The sequence below is a fragment of the Lepisosteus oculatus genome, chromosome 17 (assembly GCF_040954835.1).
Source record: "Lepisosteus oculatus isolate fLepOcu1 chromosome 17, fLepOcu1.hap2, whole genome shotgun sequence".
NCBI classification, from domain to species: Eukaryota; Metazoa; Chordata; class Actinopteri; order Semionotiformes; family Lepisosteidae; genus Lepisosteus; species Lepisosteus oculatus.
The window spans coordinates 4,674,518-4,693,985 of record NC_090712.1 but is presented as its reverse complement, the minus strand read 5'-3'; the positions used below and the strand labels follow the sequence as shown (position 1 = coordinate 4,693,985).

The following is a 19,468-nucleotide window of genomic DNA, read 5'->3' as shown; positions in this document are numbered from 1 at the left end:
AAGTCTCTGAGCGAGGAAAGCTTCAGATTTCTATGAAACAGAACAGAAATATCTTGAATAGGAATGGTTATAAGTCCATCTGTTCCACATATACATGACGCATGCAGCAGAAAAAAAGTCTTCAAGTCACATTAACTGATGAAATGAGGGTTTTTAATTTGATTCATAACTGTGAACAAAATTGTATTTTAAATATCCTTTGACAGTAGCGCAAAAAACAGTAATGTTTAAAGAGCCCTTTTATTTCCATAATTTGCATTTTTTAACCAACTAAATCATAGAGTGCCTGTCTAGTTGACCCTTCAGTCACACAATACTAGAAAAAACAACGAAACCCTGCCTGGTATAATTCGACTTCTGAAAGTTGGCCTGACATTTATATAGATAAATATAAACTGTCACCTCTGATTTTCCAAAAGAAAACATCCAATATGGACTCAAAAAGCCTTTTGTGATTTGTGTGGCATTTCACACAACTTTAAAAAGTGCTGTAGAGAGAACCCTTTTCCCCAACATGCCTGGCTTTCTGAATTCGTGGTTGGCTGGTTAAAACCACATCAACTGGGTGGATTTGGGATTAGTCTGAAGAATTTTAGAAAATGCAATACAGATGGCTTGTCATCTCAACTGCTCTGCTTGCAGCAAAGAACCCTGCTCTGAGCTCTACAATATCCAGAATTCTTCCGCTATAGAAACACTTGGAAATATCCAGTTTACAACAATACAAATGTAGAGTTCTCAATGGCATTTCTAAAAGGTACAGTATATGGATGTTTAAGTTCTTGATGGTGCTTTACATTCGTTGAAAGCAGTTGTGTCTGCATTAGGTGGCTGTGGGGGGTGTGATTACTGGGTGGAGATGAGCTTCACGATCATGGCGATGATCCTGGAGCCGCGGGGACAGCTGCACAGGTCCATGCTGGGGTTCTTGATTTTATCCTCTAAGAGCTGATCCAGTTCCCAGCGAAGTTCTTTCACTAGTTCGGCAACCTGCACAGCAGAAAAAACAACAACACTGCATTCAGTTTTCCATCAATGCTGGTGTGAGACTTTTTTTTTTAGACAAACTGCGGTCCAAGACAAATGCCATCATTTCATCTAGTTCACAGCATATGTTAAGCAGTTTTTATCAATAGGTCAATTTTTAATAGAAAAATTAAAATTCCAGATTATAATGCTGAGTATATGTATTTAAAGACAGCTGCATGCCTGTTTTCACTGGAAAAAGTTTATGTCTGCCCGGTGAGCCCCTAATCAGAATGAAACCGTTGCTCATGCCTGCAGAATTTCAGTTTATACTTGTAAAGACAAATCGGAAGTCGTATTTAGACAATTCTGCTTTCCAGCACTGTGAGTTAACATTCATTCCCATAGCTGAGGTACTCTGTATGCGTGGCTGCTACATGAGGAAAGGATGAAGATGAATCGATAAAGGTCACCATGTGTGAAGCAGCAGCAAAGCGGATCCAGCCGTCGTCCAGGGAGATGACGAACTCCCCCCTCTGCAGCTCCACGTTGACCTGCCCGCCCCCAAACAGCACCAGCGGGTAGACGGACACCATGCTGCAGTCCCGGATGAACACGCGGCTCGTCTTCACCTTCTCGTGGTACACCAGGTAGGGGCTGTCGTAGTGCCGCACCTGAAACGCAGGGGTTACCGTGAGTCCCTGGAGCAGCGAAATAGCCCCAGTCTGAAGTCACCGTTACGAAGTCTAGATGAGAAATGGCTTAGCAGTAGGAATGAAACGGTAGTGTCTTAGGCTGGCCAACCCAGCACGGCCATTGCGTAAAGCTTCAAAGAACTGATGCCCACACACCTGTGTGCCGCTGTTCTGTAGCAGCAGTGCTCACCTGGTAGTTGACGGAGGAGGGGTGAACGTGAACACAGCCGTCGTTCTTTGTCATGAACCTCAGCTCGTCGGCTTTGGGCTGCATCTTCATGGCACCTTTGCTGGTCAGCTTGTACTTCCCTTGAGGAGCTCTGACCTGTTTTTTTAATGCAAAACACAACAGAGTGCAAAGAATGGGATTCGCACCATTCAGTAAAATCAGATTTTTATTGACTAATTCTTGATATACTAGGAAATCTAGTCCAAATCTTATCAAACTCATACATGATGCAAAATAATTCATTGATTCTAAGGCAGCTAAAACTGCTACATATAGTTGGGGAAACACGTCATCCTCTACTGAGAAGCTTTAGCCACCTGGGTGTCCTACAGCAGCTATTGTGCACCAGTAGCCCCCATTATAGATCACACAATCTTTCTGCACAGGTAGAGAGGTATGAAATCATGGTAACGGGCTTCAAAATCTGAACCAAATGAATTATCACAACCACATACCAAATACAGCTCATCCTAATGCACTGATTTTATATGAAAAGTATTACTACAATTATTCTGGCTTTGAAATTGATGTTAAGCATTGTGTCTTCAGTTCGAGGTCGACAATCCTTAACAGCAATATGCAGGTTTCGGATAACGAATGGATGGATATGTGTACATCACGTCTGTGGTTTCAGTACAATACCTTGACAAACATCTGATGGCTAAGGCCCAAAGAGGAATTACAGTCTCACCTGGACCACGTTGGGATAAAGGGCAGCACAGAGCATAGCTGACATCAGCTTGATGTTATCAGAATTCAGGTTGGCCTGGGAAGAGCAACGGTAACTGGTGTCAGACAACCATGAGCGTGTTCTCGCAGACACTTTTATACCGTGAAGTCCTTCTGAAAGCTGTCTGCCAAAAAATAATCGCACCTCCACAAAAGTACAAACTGAAACACAATTTCAACATTCAAAAAAGTGACTTCACCGTTTTTATGATGGTACCTTCAATAAATCAAACCAAATCAAAGTTTATTTATATCAAATGCACAACAAACAGCGTGCAGCAGTAGTTGCTGGCAATGAAATGTCTTTTCTGCGAGCTCACAAAAATAACAAAACCCACAAAAACCACAAAATTGAGGTTATGAAAATAAGGTTACATAATAATAGATGTAATAGAAACTGAATAAAACTCAATATGAGTAGAGCTGCTATGGTGTGTGCAATATATACAGGTAGTGTGGTTATGCTGAATACAGTGAAAACTGTGTGTCCATGTAGCCATTGCAGGTGATTTCCAATAGATGGAATTATCACTTGCTACCACAGCATTTGCTCATATATTTTATGTCTACAACAGGGAAAATAGCAGGGGAAAGTCTTGTGCTAATTTTGAAATGATAGTAATAAAATCCTGATTACGTATGTATTTTTGTTAGTGTGAATTCAAACTCCTTCCATACCTCAAAGCCAGTGGCTTCCAAAATACCATCTACTCCTTTGGAACACATCCTCTCAATCACCCTGGCATTCAGGCCCTCTTTCACAAACCCGATATCTGACAGCAGTTCAGCAAACTGTCTCTTAAGACTAGCAATCTCCTGCAAACAGACAAATCAAAGTTTAATAAATAAGACCATCCTCCACAAAGTAAACCAAACACTGTAAGAAATAAACACAAGGAATAACAAGTCATTGGAAAAAACAGGAGAAAAGAAGTATCCTGTGGTTTGTTCAAGAACAAGTACTGAGGCATCTATAAACTGACAGAAGAGGACATTCCAGACACTCGCAAATTGAAAAATAATGCTGCAACTTATACACGGTCTAATTTTCTTTTCTAGAAGCAGTTTTGCCTAGTTTTAAAACCATACACAATTTGAAGTAGTATACAAGTTGGGATAAAACTGGGAGAGGTTTCAAAGAAAAATAAACGTTGCTGGATAAATTTAGATTTAGCCGGTTCTGCTGGGGATCTCATAAATGGTCAGAAAAACGGCTACCGAGATTTGTCTGATGTCTTCCAGTACTAGTCTAACCCGAGCGCTGTGTGAAAAGTCTTACTTGCAGAACACGTCCAGAGAGGAAGTTCTCCCTGCAGTACTGGAAACCAGCCTGCATGCCATTTTTTGCAGCTGACTGCCATCCCTGGAGAGGAGAGAGAGGAATGGTACATTAAACAGTGGGACCTGAACAATTCCTGGACTGCAAGGGAAACAAATAAGAAAATGTAGTTATTCTTAATGTTGTGCCATATCACGAGCAGCCATATCGCCCTGCAACTCACAACTGACAACCCACTGAAGTTGAGCAGGTGTGAGCCTGGTCTGAACCTGGATGGGAGACCTCCTGAGAAAACTAAAGCTGCTGCTGGAATAGGTGTTAGCGGGGCCAGCAGGGGGCGCTCACCCTGCGGTCTGTGTGGGTCCTAATGCCCCAGTATAGTGACGGGGATAAAAATGTGTAGAAAGGCGCCATCCTTCGGATGAGACGCAAAACTGAGGTTTTGACTCTCTGTGGTTATTAAAAAAGCCCAGGGTGCTTCTTGAAAAGAGTAGGGGTGAAACCCCGGCATCCTGACCAAATTTCCCACTGGCCTTTACCAATCATGGCCTCCTAATAATCCCCATGAATTGGTTTCAGTGATGGGGGATCTGTTTTTCTCCCCACTGAGAGCTGGTGTGTGCTGAGAGTACTGTCACACTATGCCTGCCGTCGCATCATCCAGGTGGGGCTGCACACTGGTAGTGAAGGGGAGTCCCCACTACCTGTGAGTGGAGTCTCCGGAAAAGCGTTATATAAGGAATTATTATTATTAACATTTACATCACTATTACTGATCGAGATCAAATGCACTGGGCAGCATCTACTCCTGCTGAAACGTCTGTGTAAACATTACCGGATCAGATCAAATGTTCATTTAAGAGAGCTCAACTCAATCAGGTATTTATTTTTCAGTGGTGTAAAATACTCACTGGATCCATATGGATCTTTATGCAGTGCAGTGATGTCTATTGTTTAAGCCAGTGTAAACAATGAGTCCAGATTGCAACAGCAGAGTAGCTGTTGAGTGGTTTAAATACATTGTCATTCATTCATTAACTACTTCCTTTTCTGTGCTTGTCCTTTAACGGTATGATGTAATACACAATCACATGAGATTCCAATCTCTCTGAAGGCCAAGCCCTCAGGGTGACTCAAAGTTCATTCAGCTAGAGTGGCTTGTAAATGTAACACTGCTGATAAATATTTCAGAACATCTGATCATGATCAGGTATTGCAGTGGAGATACACCTATTAACACAGAGGTTAGACTGTTGTCTTCTCTCTAGCTTCAAGAAAACATCCTTCAAGTGAATTCAAACAAGTACCTCAAGCTCCAAAGGGAAACCAGGACCAAGAGACATAAACAGAAGCCCAAACAGATTCGAACAGGAACATATTTGGTGTTTATTTATAGCTCTGCAATAAGACTCAGCAGGAATTAAGTCCTATAATGTAGACCTGCAGGATGTACAGCCAAAACACAACCACCCACTTACAATGAATGCAAAACAGTCCTACATCCATGCATGAAATTGCAAAAAAGAAATTAATATAATACTTTATATTACAGCTTCACTGCACTGGACCCCTTGAAATGGGAGGAAATGTACCTTGTACGCCTGCAAAAGAGCCAGATGGTCACTGTTGGCTAAGGCGAACTCCAGCTTCTTCACATTGGCTTCCTCCCGTTTATCCCAGGGAGAGACCTAATTAAGAATAAACAACAGGGAAGTTCAAGCAACAGTGAGGTGGGGACATTGGAGACAAAAATGAAACAAAACCCTTTTTCTCTTCCTAAAAAAGGGGGATGGAATACCCAGTCCTATATAGGTTTTGACCTGTGCCCTCAATAACCACTAGTATTCAATAGAATTGAGTTGCAGTATTCGGGATTCTAAATAACTTGATTGGGAAAGAAATTGAAAGCAAATGTTAAGAAATCTTTTGATCTCATGGGGGCCGATCATTGACAATGAGCTGGAAATACTTCTCCCAGAACTCCAGACTGGACAATTCGGGTTTTCATAAAGGTCTGAAGGCCAGGAAAGAAAAGGAAAATCTGAAATATACATGCCTGCGTCTTAGGAATGACATTCTGAGTAGTTAGTAAGAGCATCACTGCTATGAGAGATCAGCCTGACTCTTATGCTTTTGACAAATGTAGAAAGAATCAGACCAAGAAATTGTAAAATTATGGGCATCAGAGAGTGAAAAGGTTTCATTACATGCTTTTTTTCTTCTTAAACGCTACAGTAAATGTCGCGTTTGGAGGCTTCAGTCTGCTGGACTTACGAAAGGGGATTTGAAGGCCAGGCTGGCAGCGATGGTCAGCGCTGGGTCCAGGCAGCGGAATATTGCACCGAACAGCATCAGTTTCCCGATCCTGACATCCACAGGCAGGCAGGCCAGATGGTACCCCAGGGGTGTCAGCTTCTCATCCAGGGTCAGGGCCCCCAAGTCCTGGAGCCGCTGCTTAGCCGCTTCGAGGCTGCCGGCCGCCGGGGGTTCGATCAGCTGGGAGAAGACCGACTCCAGCATGCGCTCCGCGAACAAGTCCAGAATTTTGATCCTTAAGAAAAGAGACGGACATTTTCAATGAAGCTTTAACCTTGGAACCCCGGCAAGGCCATTCTCAAGCCTCTGTGAGGAGCGGACCAGCTAAATTCAAGCAAGGTGACCTCCAACAGAGATGAAATAGTCACCTTTTGATCAGAACACAACATCTCCTGTTATGTTGATCAGAACAAACAAAAAAAGACAAACGTGAGCAGATCATTTGACCCGTATTGCTGATTTAGTTACCAATATCTTATTGAATCAGAGAGTTCCCGATGGTGACCCAAATGAGATAGTTAGGTGGCTTCTTCCAAACGCACATGTCTCTTTGCGCAAAGACATTCCTAAGGACAACTGCATCTGTAAAAACCTCAGGTTGCAAACGCGAGTCCTGGTGCTAAAACATCAACTAGGGCTGATTAGGAAATGTCAAAGAGACAAAACTGGCGGTTCCTGCTGTTCCGGCTTCTGACCTGAGGCACAGCTGCTCCAGAGGCACCCTCTGGATCTCCGGCAGCTGCTGCTCGGCCAGCTGGTGGTGGAAGCAGTGGCTGGTGAAGAGGTGGAAGCACACCCCCGACGCCACGCGCCCCGCCCTCCCTTTCCGCTGCAGGGCGTTCGCCCGCGACACCCACGAGTCCTCCAGGCTCTCCATGCTCTTGCTGGCGTCGTACCTGACAAACACCAGCAGAAAACAAGAGCATAAGCAACCGTCAAAATTAGCATCCGTCTGCACTGCACAGATTGGCTACACATCACAGTCAACGCAGCCCTTGGCTTGAAGGGCATCAATAAATCCTAGTGAAGGAGCCATAAACCTCTAGAAATAAACTTAGAAACGTGACGTTTTTTTCTGTTATGAAATGTGGAGGTGTACTGGAGTGTGATGCTTTGCCAAACAATAAAATTTACTTCACAGCCTGTAAGTTTCAGATCTGCTTTGTCTTTGTCTTTCTTTGACGTATTACAGTCAGATGGAGAGCGTTTTGCTCGTTTGACCCAGGGTTCGCCCTGTTTGCAGGCTGAAGATCAGGAGGCCCTTACCTCTTCTCCTTCATCTTCCCCGAATCCACCACGTAGACAATGTCGTCGATGGTGACGGAAGTCTCCGCGATGTTGGTGGAGATGATGATCTTGGTCACGCCCTCCTGGGGCCGGTTAAAGACGGCCTGTTGCTCTTCGTTGGAAAGAGAGGAGTGGAGTGGGTATACAACGCACCTGGAAAAAGCAACATAAAAATAAAACCAATATCTTTTTGTAAGGAGTCCACGTGATCATTAGTTATTTCATATTGCTGTGCATTAGGATATTTTTAGTATGGGTACTTTTTTTAAACTCTTGTTCTTAATTGCCCATCCAAACTTTACAGTTGAAAAGAAATCTCCAAACCTGACTGCGAATGAATTAGGTGGAAAATTACATGTGATGCACAGACTTTTATCAATGAAGCAACCAAAAGGAAATAATCCCCCTCATATTGCTGTAGATGTCCTGATATCTCTGCACCAGACACTGGGGTGTCACTCACAAGAATCAATCAAACAGCGCACAAATCCTGAGCGGGATTTTCACTGGGTGAAAATTCACATACGGTAAATTGCCTAACAAGTTCATCCAAGAACTTGAATTCTGTACCTCTTCTTATTCCTATTATTAAAAAGGCGGTTGGACTGCAGTTGTTCGTACAGCATCTTAATTTCTGCCAGTCCTGGTAGAAATACAAGGACAGCACCTGGAGAAAGAATAACAGTTCCATTACAGTGACAACCGAATTCTTGTTCATCAGCTGGAAACGTGCTAATGTATCTCTACCTATAACAAGGGAGACAAAACAAAACTAAGTAATTATAACTGTGTAGCCTGATCACCTGTGTAGCAGTAGGATTTTAAGAGAAAGTCAATGCAAACTTCAGTCCTTTTCCATGTCCAAGAACATCATTTATTATTTCTTTTGTTGTAGCATTATAGATTCTAGAGGACAGTAAACAGTTGTAGAAAAAGCTTTTGATGACGTTCCTCTTAAAAGATTCATTCTCAAATTACAGGGGAACAGTAGGCATTTAGAGTAGGGATTAGGGGCAATTGCTCAAATTGTTTTAATTAGAGCATAAATTTGTATAAGGACCATTACGTTTCCTATTTTATGTTTATGATCTAGATGAAAATAGTTTTCTTTAGTAAATTACTTAAGTTAATCGATGATACCAATACAGCAGACACCTGCAAACTAAAATCAAAATGTTTTAGAAAAAATCCCAGATTGAGCAAACTCCTAGAAGACGAGACTTAATGTAGACAAGGGCATCGTTTTACATGCTATTAAGAAATTAAGCTATTAGGAAAAAATAATATTATTACCTGGTGGATAATTATGCTTTCCATCCACTATCCATTCAAGTATGCTTTCGATCAAATCCATGTTAATTTTGTCCAGATCCATGCTGACGATGGTTTTAAGAACAGACTTCTGAACATCTTTTAAAAGAGAAAAAAAAAAAGAAAACACCACCAGAGTGGCTCTGAAATTTCAATCTGTGACAACCATATTAAAATACAGTGAAAACTGGGGGGGAAAACAAACCTGGAGGCATACGACGCTCAAAACTACCCCCATCTTGAACACGGCTATTTTCCGGGCCCAGGAATCTCGTTTCAGCTGGGCCAGTGAGAGGGTCTTACCTTTGAACCGCACGGAGAGCTGCTGCAGGGTGAGCTGCTGGTCGGGAATGGAGTCCTTGACGAAGTCCGGCTTCTGGAAGTGCGTGAAGGACCACGTGTCCTCCTCCGGCTGCTCCACGGGCTGGCGCCGGCTGCTCCCCCTGCCCGGCTGGCCGGCCTGCTTCCCGGAGCGCGCGTAGGGGCTGCCGTCCTCCAGGACGAACCTGAGAGCGGGCGGACACGCACGGCGCTGGAGCACACGGCACGCACGGACGCACGGCGGCGCTCCGCTCTGTGTCGCCGTCACTGGACAGTGAAACCCAACACCAGGACACGGGACAAATACCGGGCCGAATGGGACCGGATTAGCCGAAAGACAACAAGGCTCCACGGCTGAAATGTTGTGTTTTTCTCCTCCATTCAGCACGGAATGAACTTTAACCTGTTCCACTGCAGCCTACGCATGCGGACACAGCTACAGCAACTTTAAAATTCATTCAGCATGTGTTTTCTGTCCAGCGAGACACTAAGATTACTGGAAACACTTAGATCACGATCACCCTGATCTTAATGTTCATCTTAAGCAGATGTGTGATCAGTATCCTTTTATCTTTGATTCATCTGGCAATTCATCTCGCTTTTTCTGCTGGGACAACCGGGTTAAGGTATCTGGAAAACAACCTCCGCCTCATAAAGAGATTCTTTTGCATATGAAAGATAATTAAGAGTAAAAAAATACGCTCAGGCAGCCTTTTCATCTTACCTTGTTTTGGCAATGGCATCTTCCAGGAAAAACTGGTCAACGGGGAAGGTACGTCCTGCAAGAGGATAAAAATAATGCTGATTCCAGCTCACAGTGGAAAACAAAAGGATGCCACACCTAGCATGAGATTTCGCAATGGGAAACGTTTAATGAGAGCAAAGGGACATCTTTGTCTTCTGATAAAGGTGTAGAGCCATTTATACAACGACAAAAGTAATTTTAATGCAACAACCAGACTTGGAGAGTTGATGTAACCCCTGCTCCTTAATGTTGCACTAATACCTTTAGTTGTAGAGCAATAGTTATAGAAGAGCAGTTTATTCTACTTTAACAAGCTAAATGGAATTGCTGACACAGTTATTTAGCAGTGGTTACACTACACCATTACAGTTTTAATTAAAAAAAATGGAATATTAAATCAAATTATTTTTAACAGTCATGGAAGGCTGTGAGTGATGCAATGAAAGCTCACACCGCGAGGCTACCTGGAATGTTGATGGTAGGACAGTTGTAGAAGTACTGGGAGAAGAGCTCGGCGTTGAGCGTGGCGCTCATCAGGATAATCTTCAGGTCCGGCCGCTGGATCATCAGGTCTTTCAAGACGAGCAGGAGGAAGTCGCTGCAAGGGAAGCCCACACTAAGTCACGTCTGTACAGACACAAGTGGAGGTTTAATTCCGGCAGACAGTCAACACGTTTTCAGCGGTGCAGCTTTCCGTTGCGTCTTGTATGCCTTTCTGCTTTTCAGAAGGGAATTAACCCCTCGTCAACAGGTGCCATTTTGCAACATCTTCCTGGCTGTACTGGACAGGCACACGCAGGAGGATTTGTACGGACACAGGCTGTTATAAAATCAGTTTGAAGTAGGCGTTGAGGTGGGGCAGTTTTAACACCCGGTGCTATGTTACAACATTCTGTACCGGCTTAGGGAACGCTACAGTGATACAGTTTAAATAATAATAATTCTTTACACTGATTAGCACTTTTTTTGGACACTCCACTCAAATTTACAGGTAATGGGGAATCACACTGCCGCCACCAGTGTGCAGCCCCACCTGGATGATGCGACGGCAGCCATAGTGTTCCAGTACACTCCCCACACACCAGCTCTCAGTGGGGAGGAGAGCAGAGTGATAAAGCCAATTCATAGATGGGGATTATTAGGAGGCCATGACTGGTAAAGGCCAATGGGAAATTTGGCCAGGACGCCGGGGTTAGACCCCTACTCTTTTCAAGAAACATCCTGGGATTTTTAAAGACCACAGAGAGTCAGGATCTCAGTTTTACGTCTCATCCGAAGGACGGCGCCTTTTAACAGTATACTGTCCCCGTCACTCTACTGGGGCATTAGACCCCACACAGACCGCAGAGTGAGCGCCCCCTACTGGCCCCACTAACACTACTTCCAGCAGCAGCCTTAGGTTTTCCCAGGAGGGCTCCCATCCAGGTACTGGCCAGGCTGACACCTGCTGAGCTCCAGCGGGCTGTCAGTTATGAGCTGCAGAGTGATATGGCTGTCCTAGTAAAGTGTGGCCGATGAGGAGGCAGGGCGGGTGGCGATACCTCTCCTCCGTGCGCTCGTGCACCTCGTCCACGATGACGTGAGTGACGCCCCGCAGGTCGGCCTCCCCCTCCAGCCTCCTCAGCAGGACCCCCGTCGTGCAGTACAGCAGCCTGGTGGCCGAGGACTGAAACGACAGCAAGTGTTACAGGTGGCTGCGCCCAAACCTGCCAGGGGTGTAATTGCGATGCAAGAAAGACAAGGGGGGATCCCTAAACGCAAAATGCACCTAAATGGCTCACATGGGCCAAATCTTTACACGTTTAACTCCAGCATTTAACTAGCAATAGTTTACTTACTATCTGTCACAATGTGAAGTAGGGCAAAAAACTCTTAATGAGGACTGGATTGTTCAAACCCATCCTTACTGCAAACTCAAGCAGATGTGTGTGTTTGTGGTAAAGCAACAGAGCCCAATCATGAAGAACATAATTTATTCAGCTCCAGGTCTGTTTGCCCACAGGGGAAGCTGTTTCAACAGAGATTTAAACCAGCTTGATAATTGCTGCAGCCATTCACCCATTCACATGGATAGCTCTTCATTAAGGGCATCCCATCACGATCTGCACGAGAACGTTTCATCATTTATTCATTGAAGTATTTATTAAAGAATAAGCAGGGGAAAGTTTACAATGAACAGTGAGACACAAAACAGGGACGGAAACACCCTGGATGTGCATTTCAACCGGCCGAACAGCATTGCAAGGCTCTCTTGTGGTCCTGCGACACGTCACTGACCTTGACGCTCTCCAGTCGGATCTGGTAGCCCACGGTGAGTCCCAGCCTCTCTGCCCTCTCCTGGGCCACCCGCTCGGCGACCGAGATCGCGGAGATGCGGCGGGGCTGGGTACAGATGATGTTGGCTACTTTGCCGGCGGGGCCTTTCAGAGATGCATCCAGGATGAACTGAGGAATCTGAGTCGTTTTCCCACATCTGGCAAAAGAAATATAAGAAGGGTTACAAACGCACGTCTGTCTGGCTTTTCAGTGGTTTCTTGACTAAGGAACTGAAGTCATTCCTACAACCTTCCTCCAGCAAAGTGATCACGGTGTTCAGGTGATGTTTTTTATTTTTTCAAGTAAACGTTCGAAACCTCCAAGGTCCTAGCCGAGTCTCTTCTTTGGGTCATGGTGATACTGATACTTCTAACATCCATTTCTATACTAGAGGCAGATGTTGGTTACAAGTGCTTCGTTTTTTTGCTTCTAAAATTTAAAATTGCCAATTATTGTACATTCCCACCCAATTTGGAAGGGCCTTCTGTGCCTTTACATCTCAGCTCCCAGTGACAACCCCTGTTAAACTGTGTGGCAACAAACGGGGGGTTCAGAGATGACAGAGAGAGGGGGCGTATTCCTCACTGTCGTTAGCCTAAGCTTTGCAAGTCCATGGGATGTCAACAGAGCCCCGGCAGTGCTGAGCTAGCGGTGCATTGCTGCTTAGAGAATTCTGCTCACAGCTGCACAGCCCCAACTAGGAACATCTGGATCGTAGAGCTCTACCTGCACCCAGAGTGAGCTGCTTTATTGTCTGAGCCACTTGGAAGCCCCTAATGTCAAGTAAAGGAAATCTTACTCAATAAACATCTCAGTCTTACCCAGTCATCCCACTCACAACCAGCACTTGACATTCATTCAGAAGATGTAAGATGTTTTCTCTCTCCTGCCAGGCTGGAAGCTTCTGCCTCTGCTGTAACATGGAGAGAAAGCGCCTGGAGTTCTAAACACAAATGGAGGAAAAAGAGAAAGAGTTGTTTAAAGACAGAGCTCTTCGAATTGAGCAGATTTAACTGCAAGGGGTTGAAATGCAGAAATTAAAACAAACCTTTCAGAGAGGCACATAAACTGCTAAAACAAATTCCCGACACTAAACTGCACCGTCCCCAGTGGGTGGAGCTGTTTCACATGTCAATAACCCAATTGTGAACTCACAAATTGTTTTATACATTTAAACAGATAATCATAGGGACTTTCAGTGTCAACATTTCTCAAGCACCTGCTAGAGGTTGTGAATTTTCTGTCTCAGCTTAGTCAGCTAACTGCATAAGCATTTTGGCACAGTGCTGAGCTTTAATTCCCTACTCCACTGAATATCATCCTGTGACCCCTTACACACACAGTATTGTGTTAGTGGCAGTTTCTTATCCAGCTGTCAGTAAAGGGAGTACCTGCTTGCTCCTGAACTGCCTGCAGAGCTTGGCGTTTTCCTGCTGCGTGGACTCGGGTTTCCACTCGTGCCTCCTGGCGAGCTTCCTGAAGTTGACATAGCTGTCGTTCTCCACCGGGACCACCGGGGTCTCCTCCTCCTCCCCCTCCTCCTCCAGCTCCAGCTCCACGTGCTCCTTCTCGGGGTCCGGGTCCTTCACTGAAACACAGTTCATTATCCCACTTGTGCTCTTCCTCTTCCTCGTTCACACTCTGGCCGGTAAAATCACTCCCTTCACGACACTCTGAGCAGCCTGAACTCCATTTTTTTTCCCTAATAGGCTTTAGGACAGTAGTAAAAAGTTGTGGAAAGCCTAAATGTACAAGATGCTTATTTGAATACTTTTTCAACTGTTTCAACCACAAATGAGCAAATGTTTTTGTAATGCTTCATGTTTTACATTTAAATGGCACAATACCCTCCCCAGCAAAACCATTAAAAAGAAATTAACTGGAACGTTTCATGTGACAGATTAAAAAGTCCTGGCTTTTGATCTCCTTGAACAAAAAATCATGTATTTATACCTACGTGCATTTCAAGACCAAAATAAAAGTAAAATGTACACAGCAACTTAAAAAAACTCCACTTTACACAATAAAATATTCTAAATTTTCAGGTATGCACAGTGCCATACTCTGCATTTCAGAACAAGGCAACAAAACTTCCAGTGACATGCTGCAGCCCTATTATATTGTAAAGAAGCAGGCTGGTGAATACATCTCTTTTGATCCAATAGAAATATTGCTCTCGACTTCTAGACGGTTTTGCTGATAAATGGAACTTGTTTACTCTGCACGCAGATCACGTTGGAAATTTTATGCAGTGAAATACCCGCTGCACAACCTGTATTTATGTGCTCGTCCATCACGTTACATCAGTCATTAGAGTGACTAGCGAGCAGGAAGGGCCGCATCACTTCGCGATTCGCACTAACTCTTGGTCTCGCCAAACCAGGGGTTTGTGACAACATGGCGACTTACAGCACGTTTACAAAGTTCACGACCTTGTACTTACTTTCAAATTTGTAAAACAATTTTATGTCGCCAATTAATTTATTTTGTTACTGAGATGTAATGACCTGTCTTAAAAAATTGGGACTGCAGTTCCCCTTTACTGGTTTATTTAGAGCATATGTTTTTTCTATTTCAGGCGCTGGTTGCTGAAGACTTATCTACACATTCAAGTTCTTACTTTCCAAGTGCTTGCTGATGCTGTTGGCGAGCAGGTCCAGGCTGGGCGCAGAGCTCCTGGCACTTCTGCTTTTGGCGGGAGGAGCCGCAGACACTACGGGAGAGGGCGCGCTGTACTTGTGGTGGCTGTTGGCGAGCAGCTCCTTCATCTTGGCCTCGTCCTCGCAGCAGGTCACCAGGGTGTACACCACAGGCTCCCCGCTCTCCGCCGCCACCAGCGCCTCCCCAAAGAGGTACTCGGACACATGCAGGCGGCCTGCGGGTGACACTTTCTCGTCGTTCGTGCTGAAGGCCACGACCGGAGCCTGGAAAGGATAGAGGTGGCCCGCGGGGAAGCGTATCTCAAGTTCGTACTCGGGGGGAGAGTAGCTGTCGATGCCCGGCTGGCTTGGGCCCACTGGCTTCTTGGCGCCGCCGGGCTCCGTCGGAAGCTGGTGCTTAAATCGGCACTTGTGGCCGAAGCGGCACCCCGCCCCTTTCAGGAAGAAGCGGCACACGTCCTTCAGCAGGACCGGGCCGCTGGCTTTGGCCGACGTCTGGTCCGGGCAGTCGCCGCCGGCCCACGCGAGGAAGTAAGGCTCCAGGGCCACCGTCCAGACCCTGTCGCGGATCCTCTCGGTGAACCGCTCGCCGAATATGGAGGCCAGGGCCAGGGCCTCCTCCCGCCGCTGCGCCAGGCAGTCCTCCGCCGAGACGCCCCCGGCCCCCTTCGCGCCTCTGGCTCCCTCCCCGTATTTCTCCGTGGTCACCTGCCCCAGCAGGAGCTCCAGGGAGGCCCCGACCTCCCCTCCGCACGCCTCCAAGGTCAGCCTGCTGCGTCCGCGGTCGAACCCATACCTGCAGCAACGACAGCGGCTCGCAGCACTCACAAAAGAGCCCTGCGCCAGAACCAGGCACCCCATCGTGCTCTCACACACGGCAATCCTAGCGAATGAGACGAAGTGCGCTGTGGTTTGGAGGCTGGCCGAAGAGGTAACTAACATTCAGACCCACCAGCCCTTGTGACTCGTTAACCGTGCTCCACAAGACGTCAGAAGGAGAAGGTGTTTTCAAACGAAAGCAAAACAAAAGTGCGCCCACTGGGTGATTTGGTAGAAAAGGGCAGTTATATTTCACCTTATTGGATTGGCTGCCGACTACAAGAACCCATGCTACAGTTTACTCCCACCCTAAACTTGATGTTTGTTCATTCCAAGACACCAAATGAAAAAGCCTTGAATTTTAAATATTTGAACACTTTTTTCCATTCAATTATGAGTAGATCTCGATTTATGCTCTCTTGATTAGCGCATTTGTGTTTTAATCTGCCTCAATTATATATACCATTTCTTAATTTAGAGTTACAGACCTGTAATGGGGAGATACAGTACCTGCACAGCCTTCCAATGGCAAACAGAGAGACTGGAGCTTCAGCCACCTGGAGTTCTTCCTCAGAGTCGGGCTCAAACAAGGAGATCTCCTGTGAAGACCCTACGGGATCATCTGTGGTGCTCCAGAACTGACCTTCCTCACGATAGTCCAGATCATCATACTCCTCCTCCTCCTCCTCCTCAGTCTCTGAGTCTCTGTGAGATAGTTCAAAGACATGCACTGTGCACTAGTAATCCAGAATGTGGTCTCATCCATACTGTGCACTGTCTAATTGAAAGCTAAGGGAGAAATTGTCTAGGACCTATACTAGGAACATTGAAACAGCACTGTCATTACTAGAAAAGAAAAAGATGCATCTGTGCACTCTGCTTACTATTAATAATACTTCTGATACTTCTACAGTTCTAACAGCCTAAACAAGACTACACCATACCAGGGCTTGTCTGTTGAAAACTGTAGCTTTGAAGTAAATGAAGAGAATTTTGTCAATTTTCTCCTTATTCTGATGATTGTTTAGTTTCATTACATATAACACAAATGCAACAACAAAAGGTGATTTCACTTTGATGTACGGTGTGTAACCTTTGGTGTTAAACTGAGAGCCACTGTATAGCTGGGAAACAAGGAAAGCATGGAATCCAAGCTGTGTGCGTTGCAAAAGGCTTTGCGTCATTACAGCTGATGCCTTAATGCAGTGTCTGTGCAGTCTGACTAATCTGGACGTCCCGGATAAGAAAAGGAACATGGTGATGAAACAAGACTTACACGTCAGGCTCTTCAAAGTCTTGTGACTGCAGTTCGCGCAGCAGCTCTTTCACCCTGGCCTGGTTCTCCGAGGTCATGTGAATCGTCTGCATGGGCATCTGGGGCAGATCAGGCTTTGCTCTGGGCCTGCTGCCGACTTCGGGTCTAGGTCTGGGCTGGTCTGGCACGGACCTCCTGTTTGCCCTGCCCCTGCCAAAGCTACTGCCACTGGCCCCACCCCCACCCCGACCACTGCTCCCACCCCGACCACCACCACCTCCTCGACCACTGCCGCCTCCTCGACCACCGCCGCCGCCTCCTCGACCACCGCCGCCTCCTCGACCACCGCCAGCCCTGCCTCTGTGGAGAGAAACATCGCACATATGTGAGCAGACACAGATTTCCACACTTGCAGGGTCCAAGGACTGGGCTCAGTCATGCATTTGGCAAGATAAACAGTTGTCCTGTCTAGAAACGAAGCAGCAGGGAAGGACAGCAAACCAGACAGCCGTCAAATCAATGTATATTTGGAAATGTAAAACATGCAGGGAGACGTGAAAGGCAAACACTGTGTTAAGTATCAAACAATTACCCTTTTACTTAGCAACAAAATAAAATGGTTTTTTTCTCCAATGCCAACTATGGCAGAAAGATCAAGTATAACAGCAGGGCTAGAGAACATTTTGTGCTAAACCAGATTAGTCAACAGTGACCTGAAAAGCACCACTTTCATAGAGCTGGACATGTTTCTGAAGCACCTCAGAACGTTAATCTCCTACCTGGGATTTAATCCACTACTCTCCCTTTTAGAGCAAAGACTATTATTTGACACTGCTGCCAGAACAGTCCGTTGTGTATCTTATACACTGTAACTCATTGACATCGTTATCATCATCATCATCATAATTCCTTGCATTTCTATAGCACCTTCCATTCCAAAGGATCCCAAACTGCTTTACGTAAAATGCAGGAAGGCCACGCTCCGTCCCCAGTGAACTGCAATGGCCACTACTGTGATGTGCGACAGCTATCCTGCACAAGCAGCCCCATGACACAACAGATCAGGTAAAAGAGAGAGAAACCGCCTCACCTACTGAATTACAGGGAGGCCACATTCCCCTTCCACAGTGGAATTGACCCAGGACCCTAAGATTAGCACGCCAATCACTGAGAGCAGTGCCAAGGGGCCTAGTTTAACCTCTCATCTGAAGTGAGGAAACCACAGTATCAGTCCCAGGACAGCGGGACACATAGAAAACCAACTTATAGGTCAGGGGAGAGGGCAGTAAAAATTATGTGAGGCTTTCTTTCCTTTAGACGCCACATGGCCGCCGCTCATGGTCTGTACCTTGCTGGGCGGCTTGGTCCAGAAAAAAGGACGAAGTCATCTCCGTCATCCCAGGCGCTGTCCGCCCCCTTCCTGGTGCCCCCGCCGCCCCGGGCGCCCCCGCCGCCGGACTTGTTGAACCGCCCCCCTCCACGGTTCGGTTTCCCCTTCCTCCTGCCGCTCATAGCCACCTTCTTCCTCGGAGATAAGAGAAAAACGGCAGGTCGGTCGCTTCTTCACAACACCGCGCTCTGGCAGAGAGGAGCCGCAGCAGTCATGCTTGACATTAACCAGATTGCAGCGGCAGCATAAAGCATTAAATCTGATGTCACAAACCTGAACCTAAACTGGGGAAAATGCATCCTTTATTTTACACGCTCAATGAGGAACAGCATGTTAACTGTTGCAGGAACATGAAATATATAAATACACTGTCAGTTTACTTTGTAGGCTGAAATATATCTGCATATATTTATACAGGAGAGGAAGATGCTCAATTCACATTTAGCCTTTGTATAGAATTACTTAAAAACATACAATTGATTCGCACATTGCTACGATGAAAAATGTATAGTTAAAACATGGTCGCACACTAAAAATCTAAAGGCGAGGAACTCCGCAGTCAATATTGCGTTATTTCCCGTGACAAGCTTTTCTAAACACCAAGTATATTTTGGATTCCCATGGAAAATTAGCCCTTTTTCTATGTGACCTTTAGTCGAGTTGAATTGAAAATCGTATCTATTCGTCTTATAACGTCAACAACTCTTAGGTTTCATTTTCGTAGCACCCAACAGCCCACACACATATAGTGTTTAAAAGTGTAGAATCTTACGGGCCACCAGTTTCCTAATCTGAAGGATACAGTTAAGAGGATCGTTATCTGGCATCCCAACTCAATAATGTACACCTGGTATTCATTCATTCAGAAGAGAAAACGACAAAGAAAGTTGTGGCCTTACACCACAACACTCCCGGAATTTGACATATCCAACTGGTTCTTTCAATTCGAACAAAGTTTAATATTCATAAACAAATCAAACCCATAGGTTTTAACAGAAACGCGTACAATTTTATCAATTTAATTACAAACCTGACACAAGCTCTTTCCACCGGCACTTCAACAACAACCACCTCATTGGTTCGCAGTTTAGGGGTCAAAGCTTTACCTTCCGGGTCAGCTGTACTGTAACCATGGTGACGCTGGGCGTCC

At 45.5% G+C, this 19,468-nt stretch overlaps 1 protein-coding gene across 2 annotated transcripts; it reads right to left on the bottom strand.

Moving 5' to 3' along the window:
- Positions 1–131: 131 nt before the first annotated feature.
- On the bottom strand, positions 132–19,443 carry dhx57 (DEAH (Asp-Glu-Ala-Asp/His) box polypeptide 57). Of its 2 annotated transcripts, none has more exons than XM_069179800.1 (24): positions 19,349–19,443; positions 18,277–18,453; positions 16,950–17,288; positions 16,184–16,378; positions 14,815–15,650; positions 13,586–13,782; positions 13,016–13,137; positions 12,156–12,351; positions 11,420–11,544; positions 10,343–10,476; positions 9,858–9,912; positions 9,116–9,318; positions 8,795–8,911; positions 8,072–8,168; positions 7,481–7,654; positions 6,910–7,110; positions 6,173–6,449; positions 5,491–5,586; positions 3,899–3,982; positions 3,298–3,435; positions 2,582–2,656; positions 1,852–1,986; positions 1,440–1,640; positions 132–990 (listed from the first exon to the last, which is right to left on the bottom strand). In XM_069179800.1, exons 2-24 carry the CDS (start codon positions 18,438–18,440, stop codon positions 847–849), a joined length of 4,305 nt encoding a protein of 1,434 aa, XP_069035901.1. In that variant the 5' UTR covers positions 18,441–18,453; positions 19,349–19,443; the 3' UTR covers positions 132–846. The 2 variants fall into 2 exon arrangements, with proteins under 2 accessions (XP_069035901.1, XP_069035900.1); XM_069179799.1 differs by having other exon boundaries at positions 18,277–18,449; positions 19,349–19,427.
- Between the last annotated feature and the right edge of the window lie 25 nt (positions 19,444–19,468).

Coding starts and splice junctions, on each gene's coding strand:
- dhx57 (XM_069179800.1), bottom strand. CDS start 18,440: ATGAGCGGCAGGAGGAAGGGGAAACCGAACCGTGGAGGGGGGCGGTTC. Junction 11,545..12,155: donor TCCGACTGGAGAGCGTCAAG/GTCAGTGACGTG, acceptor CTGTCGTTTCAG/TCCTCGGCCACCAGGCTGCT. Junction 7,655..8,071: donor AATAATAGGAATAAGAAGAG/GTACAGAATTCA, acceptor TGCTTTTTCCAG/GTGCGTTGTATACCCACTCC.